This window comes from Thermobia domestica, chromosome 14, assembly GCF_964235325.1.
Source record: "Thermobia domestica chromosome 14, izTheDome1.hap1.1, whole genome shotgun sequence".
Lineage (NCBI taxonomy): Eukaryota > Metazoa > Arthropoda > Insecta > Zygentoma > Lepismatidae > Thermobia > Thermobia domestica.
In genome coordinates this window covers 88492568-88510131 of record NC_137467.1, presented here as the reverse complement: position 1 = coordinate 88510131, position 17564 = coordinate 88492568, and the positions used below count along the sequence as shown (strand labels likewise).

The window sequence follows — 17564 nt, the reverse complement described above, 5'->3', positions numbered from 1 at the left end:
TGTAAGAGTATGGATACAGTGCAAATGTGTCTGCATGAAAAACAGATACAACTGTGTATTTAATTCACTTGATTTACGACGGGTAAAACTATTAGAATTGCGTTGTTTTCTCAGTATTTTAACTTTTGTTCAATTTTTCTCAATGGCCCTCAAAAAAAAATAAATAATAATAATAATAATAATAATAATAATAATAATAATAATAATAATAATACGAGGTTAAGTCAAAAATTATCAGCAATTTTGACATAACTATTTCTAAAGTTCCATACTGACCCCTGTCCCCATTTATTTTATTGTCATGCTGCTGTGTTCATGATATGACAGTTTGATCCTAATTCTTCCATTTATCTTCCTTTTGTTGCAGAGCAGATAGATCATGGCTCCTTCATTAGAAGTTTGAACCAAGGAAGAACAATGAGCAGTAATCCGGTTTTGTGGTAGGAAGGTGTAGAAGGGGCCGCAATCCATCAAAGACTTTCGGTAAAATACGGGCCAAGTGTCTTGTCGCAACAGAGTGTCTACGAATGGATTGAAAAATTCAAAAAATTGTCGCACATGTATGACACACAAGGAAGAAGCCGAACGACCATCTACGGCTACAAATGATAACAACATTGAGCATGCACGTGATATTGGTCTGTTAGACAGACGAGTGACTTCTGATGAAGTGGCAGATCGTCTGAAAATTAGTTATTGTTCCACCAGACCCGACCTTCCAACTACGAATATCGGATCACCGCTCGTTGTTTCTCTTTGGAACAAATTTCTAATGTGGCGACCATGATTTATCTGCAATAGAAGGAAGAAAAATGAAGGAATGAGGATCAAATTTTCATAGCATAACCCTAACAGTATACCAATAAAATAAACGAGGACATAAGACAGTGTGAACAATTTAAGAGTTATATCAAAATTGTGGATATTTTTGACGTACCTTCGTACATAAGAAAACTGTCATTTACTTTGTTTAAATAATGAGAAGTTCTTAAAATTGCCATTAAAAAGGTTTCCTTTTATCAGTTCAAGTTATTCTTCTCTTGGTAATCTTCGTTGTTCAAAACACTTCTGTATTCTTATTGGTAAGCTTTATAGGATTTAATAATTTAGTAGTAGATCCCCTGCTTGTGTTTAAGAGATATCGTACAACTTAAATAAAATTAAAATTAACTGAAGCAAGCATTTATATGGTAATTTGTATAGCTATTTCGGCTATTGTCGTATAATGGGTGCAATGAAAGCAATAACATAGTTCCGAACTTGCAACACAGATTGCTAATAAAAGTATGCTTTGATTAGATTTTTAAAATTAAAGGTTTATTAATTAGTTTTGGTTAAATCTGGCCTGTTCTATCATCTATACTGTCGTTCGGTTCTCTTTAAAGGGTATTGGCTTTGAATTATAAAATAAACGACAATTCTTCAGTAGTTTGTTCGATGAATATGCATCAAATATGGTATGTTACCTGAACTTCCAGCACTCAACGGACAATGAGAGGAGTTCTAAAGATTTCGGTTAACGGAGACTACTCACTTGGAATAACGAAAGACTTTGAACTTTGTGTTTGCTGGTTGCTCTCTACGCTCCTCTCACGCTGCGCTCGCGCACAGGGGCACAAGCGTTTTCTCTCTCTCTTTCTCTTTCACACACACACCAATGCATGTGCTTACACAGTGATTCTCGATAGAAGGGATTCCACCCTCAAGTTACACGACGGTTTGACGGAGATCGCTGTGCACCGTTTGTACCCAATGGACGCTGGAGCGAGAATCGGAGTAAAATTAGACAAGCACGCGGTTATGTTTGCCCGTTGTTCGATATATATTTTGCCCGGTGTTTATCCATGTATTTCGATTCAAACAGGTTCTATTACAAAAGATAATTGGTTTTTAAATAGATACGTATATTAAGTTTAACTAATTGGCTTGTTCTTAAATATATCAATCATTTTGGTGTTTCTTTTCCCACAACTTTAAAGTGATGACCTTCTTCTGAATTTGTGTTTAGTGTTATTAAGCTTATTAAGAGTTTATCCGGAGCAATGTCATTATCGGCGTGCCCTTTCAGTAACCAATCTGCACATGTGGCTCTCAAGGAAAGAGGAGCGAACAACGTTACAAATCATATGCAGCAGCAGCAGTTAAGCGTTTCCACAGGGATTCAAGGAGACGATAAAGTGAACACAACATTGAATTTAAAACATTTGAGTGAAGCTATTTCAAAACTGACCTCACCTGGCGTAAGTACAAGTAGATTTTATTTTCTTATGTAGTCTTCAAAATTTTATTTGTGTATACAGTGGAAAAGTATTTAAAAGTGATTGTCTGATGACTGACGTATAAGAAGAAGATGAATTTTAGTGATAGTTGAAATTTGGAATTCATCGTGGCGGAAATTAAACATAGTAAGTAGGTCTCTTCTGTGTCAAACAAAAGCCAACCAAAATTATCATTATTTCCTTTCCAAAATCAGAACTTATGTTACAATAATATCTTTCATAACGCAGGCAACTGGTCCAAGAAAGGAGGTTGTTATGCAAAATCGCGTTGTTTGAGAATAATTTACAAAGGGATTTAATTACATTCGTAGTTTATAAAAGATTTATTATAATAAATTTAATAATATACTAAGTAATACTATATATATATATATATATACTAAATAATACAGAAAATGAGGCATGGAGGCTCTCAATGGTAAATCTGTTACCTTTGGTGAGTGGAGATCTTGGCCTCATCCCCGTCCAATTAAGCTTGTGGTGGACAATATCGTGTCCGTGCTTTTTTACGGAGTACTCTCGTCCCCCCTCCCCCATTTCATTCCACCAATTCTCCCATTATCATTCATTTGTTTTAATGATCGTCTCTCTTAGCCTAAAGGGCATACCATCGAACGTTAAACTGAAATAGTAAATTGATACAAAAAGTCTATTTAAACATAAAATTTAAAAGAAAAAAAAAAACTTTCATTTAAATTAAAAACGAAATATTTCATTTTATGTCCCACATTTCTCCTCACAAATTAGAAGGAATTGTTAATGAAAATAGATGAATATGAGACGAATTGATGGAATGATAATGTGGAAGGAAACTGGAAAATCCCTAGAAAATCTAGAACACGTTGTTGTTCACCAAAAGAAACCACATTGTGTAGAACCGAATCAGGGACCCAAGCATACTGAGTGAGCTCTCTACCACTGAGCTACCGTAACCCCGCGTTTGAATTGTAGTCAATATAGTCGTACCATAAGCTATACTTCATTTGAAGTAAACAGTGTTTCCATCAATACACAAATAGATGTTATTTATTACTTTTATTTGGTTAATTTAGAAAAAATAAATTTACAAACTTATCGCTAATTCGTAAATATGTAATACGAGTAATGCATGTAATTAAAGAGCGCGTTAGATCAAAATCTCCACTGTTCAGAAACAAATTGTTCAACATATTCCTCTATTATTCTTTACTTCTTTAGACATCCGAAGGTATCTTTCTAGTATTTTTCCGATTAACCTCTATGCATTTGGCACTTCTTGCTTAGCCTAGTGATGTGCTACGCCAGTTTTTCTTGAAATCTAATTTAATCACCTGAAGTACATATTCAGTGGCGAGTATACATGTACTCCATTTTTAATAAGTGTTGATGGTGTGTATGAAATACAGACACGAACATTAAGCACATATTATATTGTATACAAATAATGTAAAGTTGTTTTAATAAATATACATAAAATACTTTCATTGAAAGACATAGCCCACTGAATATGTCTCAAAATTTTTTATAAAACATTGTAGTTTAAACGAAAATTTTAACAATTTTACGCAATCTAATGTAAGATAAATTTTAAAGCGAAATGATAATCGATACTTGAATAGTTAAATGAGAAAGAACGTTCGTTTCAAAGTAATAGAGATAATTTGTATTAAACATCAACAGTGGTCTGAATATTTAAAAATTTCAAGTGATGTCTGAAACCAATTTGTTTGCAAGTATAAATAGGATGTTTGAAAGTGTGGAAACACCTTCATAAGTTGAAAACGTTGCAAGATATAATCAATGTAAGAACGATACATCATAATGAAGTCCACTATCTTGAAATTTACTCAATTATCTTAAACATAAACTATATCATGTGATTCGTTATTTTATCAGTACATTTTCATAGAAAATTAATAACACTGTTATTTTCCTCTAATGCTAACCATTACGAACTTATTATTGTCTTTATTGTGTCCTCTACCATAAAGGTTATTCATTTGGGAATGATCACATACTGATGCAGAACGTATTCATTGTGTTGTGAGTTCCGGTCGATTGTTAGATGTAGGTTATTCTGAGTTCTCAGTCACTCGAAACCTTGCGCAAATTTTCGGCTAAAATTTGGGCATGTTGTAAGATGCGTTCACAGTTTGTTTCTTGAGATGCTGAACGTCCCTAGTTTTCACCGCATTAATACAATATACTTCAAATGACCCCAGAGTTAATAGTCGAGTGGCGTCATCTCAGGGGCAAGGAGGCACCTCGCCGACCAATCCACGCACTAGGAAATTGATCATCGATGTACTCACGGATACAGGTACCATAATAAGGTGGGGCATCATCTTGCTGGAAAAATATGCATTGTGCCATGTTTGCTATCCTCCGTCAGCAGTGATGACAAGATGTCATATTTAACATGTGACGAGTTTGCCACATCACAGTCAATACGACCGGGGCAAATGTGGGGTTTTGTTGTAGCTACTCTGTGGTCTGTTGAGAAAATTCCAGACGACGACCTGGATCATCATCTGTAAGTTCTTGGTGAAGTTGCAGCTTATAACAGGATGCTATTTATTCACTGATATGCGCATAACTGAGGTGTGACTAACACCGCTTTCAAGGCTTCACTACGCGTGCTTCTGTTTTACTCAATGATGCCACACTGCCGCACTTGTTGCTTCGTCTGTCGCCGTGCGTAGTGTATCACCCTAACACAACAATTACATAGCAGTCGTATGACTATCATGTTTCTTCAGGTACATGGGAATGTGTCCAGTGTGTGCCTTATGTACCTCGGAGAGAGAAATCACATGGATGACAAGTGATAGTCACAGTCCATTTCCGCCCCTTGGAACATGTCTGACATGTACCTGGGGAACGTGCCTAGTATGTTCTAGGTATGTTCGCCATGCCGTAAGCATCAATGAACCACAACCTTACTCCCGCAAAATATGTTAAATCGTCTATATGTGTGATAATGTGTTTACATTAAGGTGAGTCCAAAAACACTTTAAATAAGTAAAAAAAAATGTACCCCAGGGTGAGCGCGAACCACCAATCTTTGGATTTATTTCATGGTTCTTTCATATTCACTTTCAAATGATCGGCGACAGTTGCCATCTAATAAAGTTGATGAATTTGTTGCTTCTAGTACACAATCTTTTAGAAAAAGAAGCAACAAATGCGTCAAATGAGAGAGATGAATTTAGAACACCTAAATGGCGCATGCCTAGCACATCTTGTGCTGTTACGGTATCTGAAACAGTATGTACCTAAAGGAGGTACCTAGAACAGGGCAAATATGCCCCAAGTGGCGACATAAAAACAAATGACTGTTAGAGTACGAAACTGAGCCGTGTATGCTATATTTGTGGTACATAGTTGCAAATATCAATTAGAATTTAACAAGTACTTAAAACTGTAGGTAGCTGAAGTACATACTTGGCACATAAATATCGCATGTGCCAAGTGTCGGGTACCTAAATGTTGCTGAGACACCTAAATGGAACATGCCTAGTACATCTTGTGCTGTTAGGGCAGTCTGGGTCGCTCTACAACAAACCTGGTTTCTTCGAATTTTTCCATCACTTTGAACACAGTACTATTGCTGATGACAGAACTTTTCGGGTGACGGTAGTGAAAATCATCTACAATCAAGCTGATATTTCGTTTCCCAGAGATCGGGGTCACATGTGTCATGGACATCTTTTGCTAGTAAGTCATCTGGAACAACACACACACACAGACACCTTTGTAATGGTTAGCGTTGGAGCAAAAATAACAGTCCCAGTCAATTTCCACGAGATCTTGCTGATAAAATATCACGAGATAAAGTTTCCATTTAAGGTAATAAAGTAAAATTCAAGATGGAGGATGCAATCATATATGTATATATATATATATAACTGATTCATTCAAAAATGCGTTTGCAAAAATTGTATTATTCTGATGAGGAAAAAAGATCTTAGATTATGTAGATTGCTTAATACTTTCTGTAAACTTTGCAAACTAATTTTGCTTTATTCTACATTTCGGCACACTCTGATTTAGTACAATTGTAACATTTCGACAAGAAAAGTATTTTTTTTTTTAAATCAATACTGATAACTTTCTCCATGAATGAAGCATTCTTTGAAGTTATTGGTGTTATGCATAACCACCTTGCGTGAGTTTTCTCAATTACTTTTTTGAACAGTATCGTCTCTTGACGGAAGTCAAATAGGTAGAAAATCTAAAATTTGTCTACAAACCAAGAGAAGAGACCTTACCTTATGTACTCTCTCTCTTTTATGCAGTTATCAGAAGCAGTATGAACCGTTAACTTGTAGCGAAACTTTTTTTTTTAATCATTATACCTTTTCACATCTGAAGCCGTTGATTTTCAAGACACTTAATATTATAAAAGAAAAGAAGATGAAAAAATCGAGTTACATCTTTTATTTCTCTTGCAGTTAATAGAACTAAACTTCATTACTCGATGCACATCTATCTACGAAAATTTATTCTCAGTCGAAAGGAAACAAGACGATTGAAATATGGAGAAAAGTAATTATGAATGATTGGTTTTTAATGACCCTCTTTCACAGAGACTATAAGAATTTCTATCTACCGCTTAACCTTTTCGGGATTTATGATATATCCCGGGATTTATTATATATGATATAATCCCCCTTTTTAGTATATGATACGGACATGCGAATGATTCGTCCGGAAGGTTACTTTATTCTGAAGAAAATTAGGTACAAACCATGATTCTAGGATAAATAATGATAATGCATATAGACTGCTTGAGTGAAAGTACAAAATTTACCTTAAAAATTCCAAAATCCCAAAAGGGTTAAACTCGGATCCAAACAGGCATGAAAATGGGAGGAGCCCTTTAAATTTTGCCTTCATATACGTTAAGTTATAAAATGTCACAAATGACTCAATATATTTCCTTTTTAAACTAGTCATTTGCAACTTGAAAATCACAGTTTATTGCTCGTCTTCTCTCTAAACTACATAGAGGCAACAAGGAGCAAACAAGTTATCTGACATAGAGCAGTGGTGGCAGGCAAACAAGAACTTCGATTACATGGTATATCGTTTTGCAGTCATACTATTCGTGGGGCCATGAGTTACCTGTACTATGCCAACACTAGCTCATTGCATAGAGTATTCCTGCTCCATATATTCACCACTTGAAACTCACTACCATACAAATTACAGACGAATTAACCCTTTAGAGATAAATATTTTCAAAGTCTTTCATCAGTAATGCAAAAATGAAGAAAAGAAGTCAAACTGAATTCTTATTATTATGTTACAATACAGAAATAGATTTATTTAACGAATCCTACGTAACTGAAGCCTATAAATCACCTTTTTCCTTTCAGTCCATATTTTTGTATACACATCTGGGCCCAAAAAAACCCTAAACTGTGGTTAGGGGAAGGTCGTCTGGTATCGGACACCTTAGCTTTCTTTAGTCTGTCAGGCTGAAAAATACCTATACCAAATTACTTAATGCACAAAATGATACCTTGGTATCTTACACACAACATGTTAAAGATGATTTGACAGGTAAAAGCTAATAATATATATTTTTGTAAAAAAAAAAAAAAAAATCAAAGGTAACACAAATTAGCGTTCTTATAAAGTGGAGGATGGTATCGGACAAACATTTAAAAAATATAGAGAATTGGTCTTTTGAGGTACTTTAATAACGCAACAAATTGCAATATTAGCTGTTTACTTACAGGAGTTCTTACACACAAAATACAGTTTATTACATTTTGAAATACAGACTAAAATAAAAGTAAATAATAGATCTTAAAATTCTTAGTCTCATCAAGAGTTGTTATTTTTTATTCTAACACAAATCACAATGATAAAACAGTCTGCCTTCAAAATTTGCACATTGTTCATGGACCAAGTCTTTGCATATATTGCGCTGTATCCAATCATCAAAAGAACTCCCGCAGATTATAATGTTTAGTTTTTCAGGTAGTTTGTAATATAGTTTTAAAAATTCTGGTATTCTTAGTGGCATTAGACTAGTTAACTATACAGAGCCTTTACATGATTGTATAATATTTCTTCTTGGTCACGTTCTACTAAATGTGTCTTTGTTATCCCTGCAGCAAGGCTTAGCTCTTGCCTCTTTCTCTTCCGACAGTTTTTTTGACACGATCTCCTAATGTGCTCTAAGGAACACCCTATCTAGCACTGGCACGTGCTTCTTTGGAAATAACTTTGTCCATGGCCAACTTCATATTTTCTTCATCTTAATTGACATGTATTTTTCCTATGGTTTCCTGAAAAAGCCAGAAACCATTTAAAAAACGTCAAGTTTACTTACCAGTGTTTTGTCCGATATCACCCGATTCCATTTTGTCCGATACCAGCCGAAAGACTTGCAACTTATGAATGGCTGTCTACCGGCATGTAACAACACGAATGCAACTATAGCCCAAATTATAATATATACATCCTAATAAATGCTGTGATAACAATAATATATGAATACGCTTACTTTGTAATAAGTTGCAGCCACACAAATCTATATCCGCGCACCTGATCACTCGCAAAAATACAAAAACCTTGAAGCACGAGATAAACCCTTCATCGGACAAATCCACTATGGTGTGGGCTTAGCTAGTTCATTCCGATCAACTCACTGTATGCTTGACAGGTGCCGCCTTAAGCAGGAAATAATGAAAACTGCTTTTGTCCGATACCACCCGCTGTCCGATACCAGACGACTTTCCCCTATGCATATCACGTTCACGTCTAAGGCGTTCCTTTAGGATGGCTATCAGTCTGTTTTCAATTATTATTATTATTATTATTATTATTATTATTATTATTATTATTATTATTATTATTATTATTATTATTATTATTGTTACTAAAGGAACGAATTAAAGGTCATCCACGATTATGTACTGGTGTCAATTAGGTGAGACGACATAAGAAATATTTTTTTCTCGCATCATCCAGAAAATTTTCTCTTCTCGTTTTCGAAATGTATGAAAAAATATGCCTTTATTTTCTATTAGTTTTATCTACAAGCTACAGGATTTATGTACAAGCTACTAGGATTCTGAAACATGTATTTTTTGACAGCGCAGACACTAGTTCCTAAGTGAAATCTTGACCCGACTACGATAGGTCCCATAGTTTTGGGGCTATGGACCTTTAAACTAAAATTTTTCATGTTTTCGGCAGACTATAACTCCGAAAGGAACCATTTGTGTACCCAGGTTGGTCTAAACTTTTCGTCTTATCTTGGTGTCAGGAATCACCTCCTAAACGTTGTCGGTGTAGTTTTGAAACACCCTGTGCATACTAGTTCAAAGATCCGTTTTTCGATCCGGCAGAATAGGTTTATAAAATTATTTGAATCTCCTTCCTTTTCAGGACACACATTTCAGTGAAAATGTAATGATAAAATCCTTAACCTATTCTACTTTTGGCATGCCTTGAAACGACATACACCCTGGAATACGCCCTTTACAAAAAGTGACATGAAAGAAACCTATTATAAAGAAGGTGCTAACTATGTTCCAAGAACTATTTCTAGCAGTTCAACCCTTGTACCAACTTCGAAATCTATAGATTTAGACATTAATGGCGTTCGTTTTCGATTATTTTAAATAGATAAATTTGTTCATAGAAGTATATTATCCCCACTGGGGGCTGAACCTGCATATGACATCACAGGAGTCACCATTCATTTCAGTGCCCTGTAAACTAAAAATTGGACACCTAGATCGGTCGTTTTGGGTTATTTTTTTTAGGTGTTTGATCCCTTTCTACCATCAACTATAGGATTTTTTTTTTACTTCCACAGTATTTTATTTCAAGATTATAAATCATATGTGTATAAAGTTTGGTTCAAAATGTTCAGGCAAGATACAGACATACCAATGCATGTACACTCATGTCCAAAATTATTGTCGCATGTCTATAAGTGTTTTTTTCTAGAAATATAATTTGATAACGAATTCGCCTGGTATTTCTTATAATGTTAGAATGTGTATAATCGGGAAAGGCATGTATGTGGAAAATTTCATGCCAAAAGAGCAGTGAATAAAAACAATAAAACGAAAATAAAACTTTCTTGACCATTTAGCAACATATTATTTTACTCATTATAATTTTCGTATTTATAATTCTTTTCCTATGATATTACCACAAATGTACATTTCACGATTATACATATAGTAACAGCATTAAAAGTACCCTGCATTATCAAATTATATTCTTACAACAATTTTGGACCTGAGTGTACTTTATATATATATATATATATATATATATATATATATATATATATATATATATATACAGAGTGGCCCAAAAGTAGACCGATCATGACATTTTATATCATTTACTTGTTGTTATCCATACAGGTATTGACTTAGTTTCTTTCTTATGTTCTTAATTAATTTTCACTTATACCTTAAGCTCGGAATAAACCAAAGCAAACAAATTCATTATCTTAATCAATTAAAATGTCATCCTTGATCGATGCTGGGCTGTATACCTACTTTTGGGGCACTCTATATATATACTAATGAATAAAATCATGTGCGTGTGTGATTAGTTTTATGTATATTAAGAAGTCACCTTGAATCACTTTGTACACACATTGCTCTTCACTAGATATAGTTGGTTTTCAAACCTTAAACCTGTTGTTAGTATTATTTTCGGCTCGATGGGGGATTGCCAAGGGGGTCAACATTTAAGCACGTTCCTGGCTCTTTCCAAAACAAATCTTCCTTATATGCAACCAACAATACACATTTATTATGCAGGTTTACATAATAGAAGATAAAGTTGTTGCTCTTTACTCATTTATTTCACTCGTTTCTTTACTTGCAGGGTATATTTTTCATAGATCATCCTCTGTGAGCGAAGAATGGGCACTTCAGTTGGTAGATAGATAAGAAAAAATATCGAGACCATAAAAATCAAACAAAAGTGAAGGGCAGTAATTATGCTCAAAGAATACGATTTAGAGACTTTTCTTTACCTAATAATGCATTTTATTAAGTTTTGCTTTTCGTGTTTATGAAAATATTCCCCACTTTTCGTTGTCCAAACATGTAACTCTGAGAGCTCTGTCCTGATTGCTCTCTTCATTTTTTTTTAATATTATGCATGTTCTTCATAATATTAACCATTGGGATTTACATTGTTTCCTTCTTTTAACATCAGTAAATAAGAAAAAAACAAAAAGCGAATCTTGAATTGTTTTTTTCCCTCTTGTTTTGAATATTGCTGTTTTGTTGCAATAGATTCTTCACTTGCACTTTTCTTTTCCTTGAGAACTTGTTTTTCACTTTCCCTTTTATCAGTTGGCTTGGTTTGTATTTTCACATGTGTCTTTCAATTAGGGATGGCCAAAATTTTCTGGAATCCGGATTTCGAAAAAAATCCGGAGTTCTGAAAACTTCCGGGATTTAGAAAAATCCGGAATTCAGATTTTCCGAAATCCTTATTTTACCGAAATCGGACTTTTTTCGAAATCCGGATTTTTCCGAATTTCGTAATATTTCCGAAATCGGATTGTTTTCCGAAATCCTGATTTTTTCCGAAATCGGATTTTCTTCGAAATCCGTTTTTTTTCAAATTCCAGAATATTTCCGAAATCAGAATTTTTCCGAAATCCGGATTTTTTCTGAAAATGGATTTTTTTAAATTCTGGATTTTTCCGAATACTGGAATTGTTGGCAGTTCCGGAATTTTCCGAATTCCATAATTTTGACGATTTTAATTTCCGGATTCAGAAAGTCAAAATTTCGGAATTGGTCGTCTCTAGTTTTAATACATGAGATATTCACTTGTGAGATTCTAATTTTCGTTCAGTTTCAATTTGTTTCAATTTACCACTTTTGGTTTCATCTATGCTTCTTTTCTTTTTAATTTCTTGTTCTTTATCACAAACACTATGTGTCCGGGTAGTGTGCCCAGCGTCTAGTTCGATACGTTGTTCCAAAATTTGTCCAGGGAACGATGTGCACTTGCTCGCGACACTGCTCTTTCATTTCTTATTTGTGTGAATTCTTTGACGGTTCGGGCTTCCTGAATTGTCAGCTTCGTAAGTATATTTATGTTTATCCACTTCCATCTTCTTTATTCGCCGCTCATTTATTCTTCTCGTTATTTCACTTTGGATAATGTTCTTTGTTTCCTTATGTGCGATATAAGGATGTGATTTTATGGTGCTGGCTTGCTTCTTGTGCTAGTTCGTTTAAGTTGCGGAATAGTACCTTATTTTCTATAAGTTTGTTTATCTTTTTCTGTAGTGTTTCTCTTCCGTTTGTGGTATGATGCTACACTTGAGAGCTACGTGTTCCTGGGTTGCGTTGCCTTCTCTATATTCAGTTTATATTTGTAGTTGAACCAAATATATATAAATTTGCTTTGTATGGACATCACGTATAAATATATGAATCCTTGAGAAGGTAGGCCTACTATGTGATTTAATTCAAGTTGTTCTCTGACGTCTGTTGTATATTTCAAATACTTTTCTTTTTGTTGTTCATCTGTCTCATCTTTCCTGCCATTTCCTTCTTATTTATTCTTTTTTTCATTTTCTGAATGTGCGATTGATTCTATGTTAAGAATTATTTTGCCCTATTCATTTCCTTTTAACCAATAATTTGCCGTTCGTTTGTATATGTTCAAAGTTAGAGACGGAATGATATTGTATCCTCCTATGAAACTGATCAGTACTCCTCTTTCGATTCTATCTACAACTTGATTCATTTTGATATTTTGCCTAAATTTATGTACCCAATTGTTGCTTGTGCAACCTATTATCACTCTAATATAGTTTGATATTTGCGTATTGATTATAGTGGAAGATTTAGTTTGACCAATGTGTATTATGTAGTACATTACTTTATTAGATTTTTTACATGCTATTGTAACGGTTTGCTGAAATTACTTTTCCCCGTCTAGTCTAGATACTCACGCTCACTTGTACTTTATATGGTAGTTCTTTGACTTTTTTGGCCAGTTTCTTTTCAAGATTCCTTGGAATTGCATGTAGTTTTATTTTCTCTAGTGAGATTCGCAGTTAAAATTTCTCGCACCATATGTTCATTCTCCAATGATGATACTTTCTTTTCCTTCTAATTCTTTTCTGTTGTTGGTGCTGCGAATGAAAGATATATCACTGTATACGCTATTACCCCTCCCGTTTGTGTTACATTGTTTAGTTGTTCCAAACATGATTCAAAAATTATATCCTAGAAAATTGACCATAGGACTGATCCTTGAGGACAAACTTTATAGTTATATTATAGACGTTGGTATCATATATCTTTATTTTTCTATTTTTGCAATGATCTTTAACTATATTTTATAGTCCTGCTGATATATTTAGATTTATTAAAATTTTATAAATTAATAGCCACCGCAGATTGTCGAATGCCCTAGAGATGTCCAGAAATAAAGCTGCATCGTACTTCTTATTCTCTGGTATTTCCATGTTTATTACATCATAGAATCTTCTAAGTGCATCTTCAGTTGACTTCCTTTTCTACATCCAAACTGTAGTTCCGATCTTACGACATTTGATACATATTTGTTGATTCTGTCCAGTAGTCTATTCAAAGATGCTTCCGAAGGCATCTAACAAACACTTGACCTGTAATGTTTCAGTTTTCTTTTGCTCTTCTTTAGACCTTTTAATATTACTATTAATTCCCTTTTTTTTCATGCGTTTGGAAAGGTACTTTCATTTATATATTTGTTGTGGAGTTGAGTGAGATAGGGAGTCCAAAAATCCTTCTTATTTACAAATATTTCTGCTCTTCTGTTCTTGAGTCCTGGAGTCTTTTTGGTTTTTGTTGTTGTTGATTTGGAGTTTAACTTCCCTTTCAGCAGCGATGCTATATGAGACGGGACATACTTATTAACGTGGAATCCGAGCCACATGAACTCCCGTCGGAAATCGAATCCGTTTCTCTCACTCCAAAGGCGCGTACGCTAACCGCTTAGCCAAGAAGCAGCTCTGGAACCTTTTTGGGTCTTAACGTTTCTAAGATAATTTTACTTTCTTGATTTGTCGTTGGAATTATTCTAAGTCTGTATTGGTTGTTGTCTTTGATGCCTTAATATATATTGGTTTCTTAATATTTCATTTTCGTGATTTTTCTCTAGGGATGTTATTATTGAATCATCCTCTTTTCCGGACTTGTTACTAACTTTGAACTTTTAACACTTTTACTTGCTACTTTATATAGCATTCAACAAATGTCTAATTCTAGATGTCCCTTAAGATAATTTTCCCAGCTTATTTTCTTTTCTAATACTTAATTTATTCTCAAATTCACTTTTCCCTTCGACATAACTTTCAAGCCTTGCTCTCTGCAGGGCTGGACCCGACACGTTTTGATAACTTTTCTTCTTCTTTTCCTTTTCCTGTATATTTTTTTATCTCTATTAGTTTATCATTTGAAAAAAGTGTAGTGTGTTTTTTGTGCTTAAATTTTGGTGTGATTGCTTTTAGAATTTTGATTATATATTCTGATATTTTTAGGTTAATTCTTCTATGTTTCTTTCTCTTGTTATTTGAGGTACTGTAAGTCTAATAATTGCATACTTTTCTCACGGTTTATCTTATCAGTGTTGCTTCCTTGCTTAGTTTCTTCTGGAAAGCTGTCTCCGCCAGTGAACATGATTACGCTATCATCACTGATTGCTTGGAGTTCGAGCACTTCCAGTTTTTTTTAATGATTCTTTGCTAGATTAGGTGAAGCCGAAGTGACTTCAATATTTGACTCTGCACCTTTGCTATTTTTATAGGTAGGTGGATTGATGACGTGTAGGTTAAATTGGTTGAATAATACTTCTAATTTCGTACTCCTCTTGTATGTTACTTTACTAATCCACGAAAATGATTTGGCATTTGCGTTTAGTGTGATTCAGTACGCATAATTTCGTTTTTGAATTGGTCACGTATATTTGTACTTTGTTTATGTAAGGACAAACGTTGCGGCCAAACTGAAAATAATTGTTTATTAAGATTAATTTAATGAAGTTAGATATTAATTATATCACCACAGTCCACTTGTCGTAGAACTAATTTATTTGAAGCGTTAACAATTTTCTGTTGTGCATAATGACCACTGCTTGTAGTGTTTGTCCAGTACAACTACACTTTCGATTTGATTGTTTCATTGGTGAGTTTTTCTATTCTCGTATATGATTCTTGGATACTGGTCTCGTTTATATCATTTTCTTGTTCGTATTTACTCAATTCATTCTTCACAGCTTTGGAACTCTTGTTATTGAGCTGTATGAAGAGGACACATTTTCTTCCGTACATTATTGTTGTACTATTTGATGACATTTCGACGATTCTTCTTCATGATTGAATACTGTTTGACAGTTAATTTGGACATATTGCTTCAGGATCTTTCCTAAGTTGAACTCTTTACGTCTTCCTTCAAATAGGTCGTCCTCTATTCCAAGACTTGTTTCAAGTTTGTTGGAATTCCATTCGAGCATAACTAGATTCTGTCTACTTCTTATAGTGTTGGTAAAACTATTCTGTCGCCATGCTCATACAAGTGTCTCACCAGGTATCTTAGCGCTATTCTTCTAGGTCTTGAAATTTGCAACTTTCTGTCGAAGTAGATATATGCTCGTGGGATCTATGTTTTTATAGTTCAATTTTTTATTACCTTCATCTCTTCTTGTTTCGACTTCGGTGTCTTTGTTTATTTCTTCATACTCTTTTTATTCTTTTAAGTTCGCTACGTTAGAGAAACTTTTCTTGGTTGTTTTTTCTTTCTCCTTTTCTTTCTTCCTTTTTGGTATTCTTAGTATTCTTTTCCGTGACCCAATTGCTTTCTTTCTTAAAACTTTCTTCTGATTCTGCTTCACGTTTCTTTTTGTTTTCATGCTTTTTTTGTTTCCTTATTTTGTTCTCTACAAATTTCTGCATTCTGTCTTTATATCGTTTTATCTGATACTTGGTGGTCTCTTCTTTGTTTTTTGTGGATTATGTGGTATATATATATATATAGTGTCTAATTTCTAAAAATAAAGGTGCCGATAAGCTACACCACACCTCCCAGAGTATTATCATTATTATTATTAATAATAATAAACATTCTTACACACACAGACATATATATATATATATATATATATATATATATATATATATATCTTCATTTTATACTACAATAAACCTAATAACAAAATTAATATTTCTTAGTCATTTCTTTCAGTTTTTTTTTCTCTTTCTGTAAACAGGCGAAAGGGAGCATGCTGTTGTTTGTTTTCAAAAGGCACTAAGAGTTCCACAAATACTGAATTTCAATAAGAACACACAGTACAGTGTTCACAAATGTTCTTCACCGTACTAGTCATGGTAGCAAAATGTTATATAAACCTCTATCAAATTAATGAATGCATTTTGCTTTAAAAAAGTCTAGGGGATGTTTTTACTTAATACTCTTCCCAATAAGGAATAAAAAGAATTAATTACATCAAAATGGAATCCATTACAATGGATACATTAAAATGGAATCCCAGTAAAGGCTTTTTTTTTTTTTTTTTTGCGGAGAAAGTACAGAGGTGGACTTCTAACAAAATTTTTGTACTGGCTTTCAGTTTAGTTGAATTCAGTTCAGTTTAGAAGAGAAAATATTCCGTTATCATTAAAAAGGTGTCGGTATGTTGTACCGTTGCGTATCGGCAGAAAACTATATATATTACATAAGAAGTAACTAGCTGACAAATAGCTAGTTAATTTAGCTCTATAAAGAAAATATTGCAATACAGTGAGTTGGCATCCCGAGAGAGAGAGAGAGAGAGAGAGAGAGAGAGAGAGAGAGAAATAAGTTTTGATTTTCAAAATACTAGAAAGGAAATTTTCTTTGCATTCGCTGTTGGAGGTCTCGAAGGAGAATTCCCTACAGAGGAAATTCCATAAAAAACTACTCAAACCGAATTTGCTAGAAATAAAATGTTTTCAGTTCATCGTTGATCGCGACAAGCAGCTTTTCGAATCGATTTAACGTCTCAAGTAAAAACCTCATCACTCCGTATTACTCTACTTAAACAGGAAGTGATAAAAGATTTACTGATACTTCCGATTTATATACTGTTCTCTACAGAGAAGAAATTCTGAGAGACATCGAGAATCGGTCTTTCGGGATCAGCGAATCGTCCCAAGGAAGAAAGAAAATAACTTTTATTTCAACTTTTATCCCTCAGTGCCAACCAGAAATTTTGGAAATCTACGATTTTCAGTCATAACATTAATCACAATATCAAAATATATGTTGG

General features: G+C 33.9%; 1 protein-coding gene across 1 annotated transcript in view; it reads left to right on the top strand.

Moving 5' to 3' along the window:
- The first annotated feature begins 1650 nt into the window (after positions 1 to 1650).
- Positions 1651 to 17564, top strand: part of LOC145670252 (head-specific guanylate cyclase-like) — an 891926-nt gene continuing 876012 nt past the window's right edge. The window contains exon 1 of the mRNA XM_081738665.1: positions 1651 to 2240. Coding sequence (XP_081594791.1) covers positions 2043 to 2240 — 198 coding nt within the window. The 5' untranslated portion in view covers positions 1651 to 2042. The remainder of the gene's footprint in view (positions 2241 to 17564) is intronic.